Below are 10,074 nucleotides of genomic sequence, written 5' to 3' on the forward strand. Positions count from 1 at the left end.
TGAGAAACAGGATTAACAACCTTAAATTTTTTGACGCTTGAAAGGGGACTTGAAGCCCTGGTAGATCTTCCCCGTGTCACCACTGGCGTATACCAGCTAAACCTAATTGACGCTTAGGGGATTGTGGGAACTTTCTACAGATTGTGAACTGGTGGCATTTGTACATTTTGGGGGAGGCACCGCTGTCTAGAGAAGGGGACTCTGATCTCTATTGAAAATCCTCGTGCTTCCATTCTCAGGGGCAGTTAACTTTCTACCGAGTCGGGAAAAACCCCGGAATCCCGGCGAAAGCCCACCCCCCACCCCAACCATAAAAGCCTGCAATAGCATAAGGCTTAGTAGCATTAAGGTTTCCACAATTAAAAATATAGCACTAAAAATCAATTTCCAATTTCACAAGTCCAAGATACCAAGAGAAAGATCCACTTCTTGTGAATCCAGCAATCCATTTCTTGATTTTAAAAAATGGTTTTTACAGGGGAAAGGACCCAACAAATATGAAAATCTAACTTAGCGCTAAAACCACGTTAGTAAAAAGGAACCCCACCATTTCTTGTCCCACCATTTTTCTTCTTTCCCACCCAAAGTAGGCTATCCACCCAACTTCGGCAAATAAAGGGGATTTGAATAACATAAACCAAGGAAAAACCTTTCCCATTTTCCAGATTGGAACCAAGTCTATTTAACAAATTTTGTTTATAGGATGTTTTGTTAGAAAAAATTGTGGCATTTAATTCAGATGAAAATCAAGTTGACAAATTGCACCCAAACCATTCACGAAACTCGGGACTAGGAATTAAATACAGAGGACAGCCAAACGTGTATACCAATTACTCATCATAAAAACATTAAATAAAAAAATAGACCAAAGCCATAGGCCAAATGGAAAAAGACCACAGACTTGTGGAATTTCCAAACAAAATTTTCACATTTTATTTTTCTTAAAAAGCGTTACAGCGAAAAACCACCAAATTAAAAGATCGTATTAATATTAGGCATTACCCCCCACATGTGCAAACGTTACCCCACAGCATGAAATCCAGCAAGACAAGAAGCCCATTTAAACTTATGGGATTTCACCAAAAATATTATAAATTTTTTTCACTAAAACCTTCGCAGGAAATCTTCCCGATGGACCAGTCCGTAAAACACATTATTACAAAACCCACCACAACATATAAAGTTTGTTCGGGAAAAAATGTGCATTAATTTTAAGGCACCAAAAAAAAACTGTTATAAACCCCAATGAAAGTAGCAAACTGGGCCTGAAAAAATGTCGGAGGCCGGGGGGCGCCAATTATTTGGAGAGTGATTCTAGTCTAAAATCGATCCGATAAAGGGCAAATCATTAGTAAACTTTGACTAAAAAATTAAACCAGTGGTTGAACCAGATCGGAAAAAAAAAATTTAGTTTCTTTAATGCAAATCGCTTTGACTAACATTTCTGAAAAAAAAATTTCCTTTACTTTGCCACCGCGGTCCCAAATCCGCCCCAACGAACTACCCACATAAAAAACAAAATGGCGGAAAACATATGCTGTTTTAAAAATTTCAAAACAAGGAAAAACAGACGGATTTAATCATTTTTCCATGTTAAAATAGTTTCTTAACGTTGGAGCTGTTTCTTTCCAATTTCCAGAATTCTGGGGCAATGTTTATCCTTCTTGGGTCTAATTTTCTTTGGTCGGGGGAAAAGATTGTCCCTTGGTTTCCGTCGGAAAATGCCCACTAACGGTCTCGGACCGGACCCCGAACGACCCGGCGTTCAAAGTGCCATCCACAAAAAAAGCAATGCCTCAAAAATCGCCACACTTAAACGGGTATAAATTGCTATAAAAACGGTTACAAAGAATTAACTAAGACCTTATGATTTTAACAAAACTATACGGATAAAAACATGGACCGCGATATTAAAAAGTGGGACTAAAACCAAACGCTTTGGAAAGGAAGAAGGGACGTCCGAACGGTCCAATCTGTGCGTTCAAGGCGGGGCAAGCGAAAAAAAAAAGGGAAACGGTACATCCGTCTTTTCGCCCGTATACTGGCCCTGGGATTGTCTTTCTAACTGCTACCTACCCTAACCTCCTCCTCACATGCCAAACATCCATTCACAAATTGGCCAACCTTCTACTGGGGAAAAAAAACATCTAAGAGGGGGACAAGTTCAAATCCTGAGCTACGCCTTGCTCAGACAGTCTGTGTTTTTCCACTATACAGATACAGTGTTTAACCTAATTCTGACTAAAACTACACACATCATCAATTATTAATTTATGATTCTAATCAATTTCATACAGTTATAAGGTTTCAGAGTGGAATTATTTAATCATTATCTTTCAACCATATACATTATTTAATCAATAAGGCTGTAACGTAACAAAATGTGGAAAAAGTAATGGGCTCTGAATACTTCGGAATGCACTGTACGTGTCCGTACAGACACACAACAAGTAGGTCACACATGGGGAGAGGCATTGAGCTGGAGGTGCTATATTTGTTTTCTGTGAACCTTCGTTCTTCTTATCTAACCTAATGGTAGTAAGTAAGTAGAATAAATATAAGCCTTCAGGAGAATTCCCTCCTAAATGGTTTCCGACATCATTATCAAGCCACAATATTTGAAGTGCAAAGTGTGATTGTAGGTTATAATGGTACAATGTGGTCATCCAAGTGACCACTCAAATCACATGGCCTGGAACATCTTGTGGGTTACAGATTGTCTGTTATTCTCCAAAATGTTTTTACTTTGCTCTTCAGTTGTGATGAAACAGTTGATGCATTATTAATAAAACAAATTTGTTTTATTCTAATTTTTTACAAATTAGTGGAATAGAGAGGAAACTGATTTTAACTTGAACTAATATGAAGTTGTTATGGCAGTACACCTGCAAAGTTTTCGCATCCGTGTCACCGACCATGTGTCTGACCCACTGGTGTCAACTGCTTCAAGGTCAGATATTGACCTCTGCATGACTTCCTGTCTCCTCAAGTGCAGTACCATAGGCTGTGGACGCAGGCCTGGTTTACTGGGGGTCAGATGGTACTGGATGAGTTCTGGGGACACTGGACAGACACTGCAGCAATCACAGACCTCAAACCCATCTGTATGGAGGTACGTTTACACTCACACACACACACCAACAGATGTGTGAAAACAAAGACACGTACACACACACACAACACACACCACACACACACACACACACACACACACACACACAGTGACATTACACACACATTGACATTTGTGTGTCTGGTGTGTGGTGTGTGTGTCTGTGTGTTGTGTTGTGGTGGTGTGTCTGTGTGTGTGTGTGTGTGTGTGTGTGTGTGTGTGTTGTGTGTGTGTGTGTGTGGTGTGTGTGTGTGTGGTGTGTGTGTGTGTGTGTGTGTGTGTGTAGGAGCTGCTGGGCCGGCTCCACATGGAGATGATGGTGGAGTATGTGAAGAGGATGATGAAGAGGAAGATGACGCTGAAGAACAAGGAGCAGCAGGAGGCAGCAGCCAAWTTACTYGCTGAAGACAGCAGCAAWCTGAGCARCTACTTTACTGAAGCGGTAAGCACTGAAGACGCACACACACACACACCTCATATTGCAGTTAATATAGCTTGAGCGTGTGTGTACACAAACACATGAAAGTAACAGCATTATACACACAAAACCAACTCAAACACACACTTCAAAACATTTATCCTAAGAATWGTTTTATTTCAAATGTTTATGATGCATAAAGAATAACAAAGGAATAAAGAATTTAAACAACAAATTAACCCCCTAGAGTAACATAATAACAAAATCCCCATCAAAATGTCAATTTAAGCTAGAGACGTACAGTACCAGTCAAGAGTTTGGATACACCTACTCATTCCAGGGTTTTTCTGTATTTCAAAGCTGTCATCAAGACAAAGGGTGGCTACTTTGAAGATTCTCAAGTATAAAATATATTTTGATTTGTTTAACACTTTTTTGGTTACTACATTATTCCATATGTGTTATGTAATAGTTTTGATGTCTTCACTATTAGAAAATAGTAAAAAAATAAAGAAAAACCCTTGAATGAGTAGGTGTGTCCAAACCTTTGACTGGTACTTTATATATAGTGTTGTTTTGGTTGTAAAGTTGTTCTCCCAAGTTAGACTAAGCCCACACTGGAATGCATGAGAGCCTTTTCTGTAGCCCATCATGGAAAGCGGTTCAAAACCACCACCATCTGGGTCATGTTATGACTTGGCAGACTCCAGGCCGAGTCTCMAAATAAAATCACCCACGTATCATAAACTGTAGCTGTGGTCTGATTCCCCTAAACTTCTATTTATTTAGACACTCAATAGATATTAGTATCAAATCAAATCCAACTTTATTTAAAGTGAATGTAAACATCCCAATACAGTAAATTATACATTTTAATGCCATAATACAGTAAATGGAAGACATTAAATATATGAAAGTAWGCATAATCTTACCTATCCACTGTCCACAGGGMTCCAAAATAAGCTGGCTGAGTGAGGTCCTCCCTAAAATGGCGGAGGTGGTCAGACTGCAGGACCCAGGAAGCATCCAGCTGGAGATCGTCACCCTGGCTAGGGACTTCCCAGACCTTAGGTGAGACAGACAGACAGATCCTCCACACAAGGCTAAAGACATAGATGGAGTGTTTACCTACAGTACATTCACCTACAGTACATTGTTGCAGTGAGGTAACTCTGGGCAAGTCAGGTATCACCGGGCGGTAACCTAGGTAACAAGGGCCTCCATTGCGGATCTCAGGTGTCTGGCTGACTACACAATATGAGGCATCTCTTATGTCATGTACTAATACAGGGATGGAGGGAGGGAGGGAGATACACAGAGAAGGGGTGTAATATGACTCCTGTCTGATGTCTAGAACCGGCCAGCAATCCCTGCTATCCCCAGCACTGTGCAGTGTAAAAATACAGGCCAGGGCTAGAGCATCCCAAACGCCACTCTATTCCCATTATAGTGTATAGAGGCAGAGATGCCAGACACACCAGAGCAGTACTATTACTAATGTTGCTACAACAGCTGCTATAGTGCTTTACTATTTGTAATACTTCTTCCTCTATCACTATTACTGAACTAACACAACTACTGCCACTGWTGGTTACTATTGCTACCGTTAATACTACTGCTGTAGTACTGTCCTACTACAGTCAACAGTAATATCACCTCTGCTGGTGGGCTAGTCCAGTAGTCTTGATACTTTTTCTACCACTATTCTGCTCCTTTTTTTACGAAAATGTCCTTCTGTTTATACTGGCTTTTCTGTCAAGCTTAGRATGACTTAATGTAGACAACTGGCATGGTCAAAACATGTTGATGCAACATAATACATTTTTTATTATATTTAACCTTTKTTTAACTAGGCAATTCAGTTAAGAACAKATTTTTATTTACAATGATGGCCTACCCTGGACCAAACCCGGACGATGCTGGGCCAATTGTGCGCCGCCCTATGGGACTCCCAATCACGMKCGGTTATGATACAGCCTGGAAACMAACCAGGGTCTGTAGTGACGCCTCTAGCAATGAGATCCAGTGCCTTAGACTGCTGCGCCACTTCGGAGTCCAGTTGATTAATATAATGGACAAAAAATGACAGTTTTGAACTTTGTTGATAAACTTAGGTTTTTTGCTCTTCCATCTTTCTCAGTTGGAGGCAGATCTCGGCCCTGCTCTCCCTCAAAGCCAACCTATCCACTGCTGATGTCCGCGGCATCAAAGAGAGCCTGGAAGTGAACCGTCCTACAGTCATCTCCTCCAATACCAACCCACCATTCTTTTCCAAGATTCCAGCAGGCACATTTTGGCACATGCCATCTTAATTGTGTTATTTTCTTGTTGTAAACTGTTTTTCTGGTTGAGATGTCATATATCCAGATTGCAACTAACTGGTCTCTGTTATCAAATCAAATGTATTGGTCACACACATATTTAGCAGATGTTATTGCAGGTGTAGCGAAGACTAAAATACAGTAGAATAGAATACAGTATATATATGAGATGAGTAAAGCATGTTAACATTATTAAAGTGACTATTGATTCGAAGTCTATAGGGCAGTAGCCTCTTAGAAACCAGTATAGTAGTGAGAAACCAGTATAGTAGTGGAACAGAGAAACCAGTATAGTAGTGGAACAGAGAAACCGGTATAGTAGTGGAACAGAGAAACCGGTATAGTAGTGGAACAGAGAAACCAGTATAGTAGTGGAACAGAGAAACCGGTATAGTAGTGGAACAGAGAAACCGGTATAGTAGTGGAACAGAGAAACCAGTATAGTAGTGGAACAGAGAAACCAGTATAGTAGTGGAACAGAGAAACCAGTATAGTAGTGGAACAGAGAAACCGGTATAGTAGTGGAACAGAGAAACCAGTATAGTAGTGGAACAGAGAAACCGGTATAGTAGTGTTTAAGTAGCCAGGTGGTAGCCGGCTAGTGATGGCTATTTAACAGTCTGATGTCCTTTTTTGGTTTATGTTGGTTGTTATCTTATCATCTAACCAGATTATAAAGATGTCCTTTGCTTTTCATAAAAGATGTCATATTTATGTCATTGTAACTAGTTTTGCCCACTGGTAGTGAAATGGTTTAAGAAAATGGTGATTCACCTTAAAGGGAATGGGTCATGACATTTATAAAGCATGTGACAAATAACGTTTGATTTMAAATACATAGGTCCAATACTTTTTTTTCTGTGTGATTATGCTGCTTTCCAATGCTTCATAAATGTATGTGCTCAGCAAATGTGGGAACTCCTTCAAGACTGTTAGAAAAACATTCCTCATGAATCTGGTTGATGCAATGCCAAGAGTGTGCAAAGCTGTCATCAAGGCAACGGATGGCTACTTTGAAGAATTTTAAATGTAAAATATATGTTGATTTGTTAAAGAAAAAAAAGATTACTACATGATTCCATATGTGTTATTTCATAGTTGTGATGTCTTCACTATTATTCTATAATGTAGAACATAGTACAAATACGGTACCTTGCAAAAGTATTCATCCCCCTTGATATTTTTTTGCATTCCAACCTGTAATTTAAATAGATTTTTATTTGGATTTCATGTAATGGACATACACGAAATAGTCCAAATTGGTGAGGTGAAATTTAAAGAATTACTTGTTTAAAAAAAAAGAAAAAAAGAAAAGTGGTGCATGCATATATATTCACCCCCTTTGCTATGAAGCCCCTAATTAAGATCTGGTGCAACCAATTACCTTCAGAAGTCACATAATAAGTTAAATAATGTCCACCTGTGTGCAATCTAAGTGTCACATGATCTATCACATGATCTCAGTATATATACACCTGTTCTGAAAGGCCCCAGAGTCTGCAACACCACTAAGCAAGGGGCACCACCAAGCAAGCGGCACCATGAAGACCAAGGGGCTCTCCAAACAGGTCAGGGACAAAGTTGTGGAGAAGTACAGATCAGGGTTGGGTTATAAAAAAATATCAGAAACTTTGAACATCCCACGGGGCACCATTAAATCCATCATAAAAGAATTGAAAGAATATGGCACCACAACAAACCTGTCAAGAGAGGGCCACCCACCAAAACTCACGGACCAGTCAAGGAAGGCATAAATCAGAGGCAACAAAGAGACCAAAGATAACCCTGAAGGAGCTGCAAAGCTCCACAGCAGAGATTGGAGTATCTGTCCATAGGACCACTTTAAGCCGAACATTCCACAGAGSTGGGCTTTACGGAAGAGTGGCCAGAAAAAAGCAATTTCTTAAAGAAAAAAATAGCAAACACGTTTGCTGTTCGCCGAAAGGCAGCTGGGAGACTCCCCAAACATATGGAAGAAGGTACTCTGGTCAGATGAGACTAAAAATTATATTTTTGGCCATCAAGGAAAACGCTATGTCTGGRGCAAACCCAACACCTCTCATCACCCCGAGACCACCATCCCTGTGGGGATGTTTTTCATCGGCAGGGACTGGGAAACTGGTCAGAATTGAAGGAATGATGGATGGCTCTAAARKTGAGMAAATTCTTGAGGGAAYSCTGTTTCRGRCTTCCAGAGATTTGAGACTGGGARGGAGGTTCACCTAACAGCAGGACAATGACCCCAAGCATACTGCTAAAGCAACACTTGAGTGGTTTAAGGGGAAACATTTAAATGTCTTGGAATGGCCTAGTCAAAGCCCAGAKCTCAATCCAATTGAAAATCTGTGGTATGACTTAAAGATTGCTGTACACCAGCGGAACCCATCCAACTTGAAGGATCTGGAGCAGTTTTGCCTTGAAGAATGGGCAAAAATCCCAGTGGCTAGATGTGCCAAGCTTATAGAGACATACCCCAAGAGACTGGTAGCTCTACAAAGTAATGACTTTGGGGGGGTGAACAGTTATGCACGCTCAAGTTTTCCGTTTTTTTGTCTTATTTCTTGTTTGTTTCACAATAAAACATATTTTACATTTTCAGAGTGGTAGGCATATTGTGTAAATCAAATGATACAACCCCCCCCAAAATCTATTTTAATTCCAGGTTGTAAGGCAACAAAATAGGAAAAATGCCAAGAGGGGGTGAATACCTTCGCAAGCCACTGTAAATACAAGCCCTGGAATGAGTAGGTGTTTGCGAACTTTTGACTGGTACTGTATATCAGATGTGGAATAAATTAAATTGTTTCAATGGATGACTCAGTCTGTCTCAGTTTGACTCATGGCTCACATGTNAACTTTTGACTGGTACTGTATATCAGATGTGGAATAAATTAAATTGTTTCAATGGATGACTCAGTCTGTCTCAGTTTGACTCATGGCTCACATGTTTTCTAGTAAAACAAAACAACAAAAACCCTGATGACATCATCTTCATTTAGAGTGCCAGCCCCTGGACATGTAAAATGAGACGGTCCATTGTCAAAGTATGTATGTGTGAATGTGTTGCACCCCGTCCACGACACTTTCTCAAAATGACCTCATTGTTGTCTGAAGCAACAAGTAAACTCCTCACACAACCCTCACATTAATCGATGACTGACCCCAGCGAAGTGATGCCTCAGCCAATCCCTGGTGAATGTCACCAGGGCACTAACAATAGCTACTCCCCCATGCTTCTTTATTACTCTAAATCTGTGTCCCAAATGGCATCCTATTCCCTACATAGTGCACTACTTGTGAGCCTTTGAGCCCTGGTCAAATGTAGTGCACTAAATAGATAATAGTGGGCCATTTGATTTCCTCCCATATGATTTCCTCCCATATGATTTCCTCCCATATGATTTCCTCCCATATGATTTCCTCCCATATGATTTCCTCCCATATGATTTCCTCCCATATGATTTCCTCCCATATGATTTCCTCCCATACTCCCTTACAAAAGGCACTTTGTTAATGGACTCCAATGTTACACAACCGCTCTCTGTCCTCCCCTCAGTTCTGTAAGTGACGTGGTGAATATCCCTCAAGTGTGAATTTATGAAAGGGCAAAACACATGTTGGGTGGTGAGAGGGGTGATGGGGGAGGTACGAGGAGGAGGGGGCTGTGGAATTTTGAAGAGGTAGGGGGTTTCAGATGTTTTCAGAAGATAGACTGGGAATCTACTGTCCTAGCTTCAGGGGGAAGCTGGTTCCTCCATTGTGGTGCCAGGACAGAGACGAGTTTTGACTGGGCTGAGAGGAACTGTCCTCCCGTAGGGGTGGGAGAGCCAAGAGACCTGAGGTGGCAGAACAGAGTACTTGGTGTGTAGGGTTTGAGCAGAGCCTGAAGGTCGGGAGGGACAGTTCCTGTTGCTGCTCTGTAGGCAAGTACCATTGTAGTGGATGCGAGCTTCGACTGGAAGCCAGTGGAGTGTGCGGAGGAGAGGGGTGACATGGGAGAACTTTGGAAGGTAGAACGCCAGGCGGGCTGCGGTGTTCTGGATAAGTTGCACTGGTTTGATGGCAGAAGTGAGGAGCTCAGCCAACAGCGAGTGGTTGAGTGTCGTCCACATAGCAATGATAAGATTGAGTAACTTATAAAAAATCTATCTGGAAGAGTAGCAAAAGTATCTGAGTAGTACAGAAATGAGTGGATTCCTGGACTGGCATCTTGCAGATGTCTG

The 10,074-nt window shown here is 41.0% G+C and overlaps 1 protein-coding gene across 1 annotated transcript in view; it reads left to right on the forward strand.

The window, feature by feature from the left end:
- The window catches only part of LOC111954052 (tumor necrosis factor alpha-induced protein 2), a 19,620-nt gene extending 13,195 nt beyond the window's left edge, over positions 1 to 6,425 (forward strand). Inside the window, exons 8-10 of the mRNA XM_070435732.1 lie at positions 3,399 to 3,554; positions 4,480 to 4,601; positions 5,671 to 6,425. Coding sequence (XP_070291833.1) covers positions 3,399 to 3,554; positions 4,480 to 4,601; positions 5,671 to 5,842 — 450 coding nt within the window. The 3' untranslated portion in view covers positions 5,843 to 6,425. The remainder of the gene's footprint in view (positions 1 to 3,398; positions 3,555 to 4,479; positions 4,602 to 5,670) is intronic.
- Positions 6,426 to 10,074: the final 3,649 nt, after the last annotated feature.

This window comes from Salvelinus sp. IW2-2015, linkage group LG28 (assembly GCF_002910315.2).
Source record: "Salvelinus sp. IW2-2015 linkage group LG28, ASM291031v2, whole genome shotgun sequence".
NCBI classification, from domain to species: domain Eukaryota; kingdom Metazoa; phylum Chordata; class Actinopteri; order Salmoniformes; family Salmonidae; genus Salvelinus; species Salvelinus sp. IW2-2015.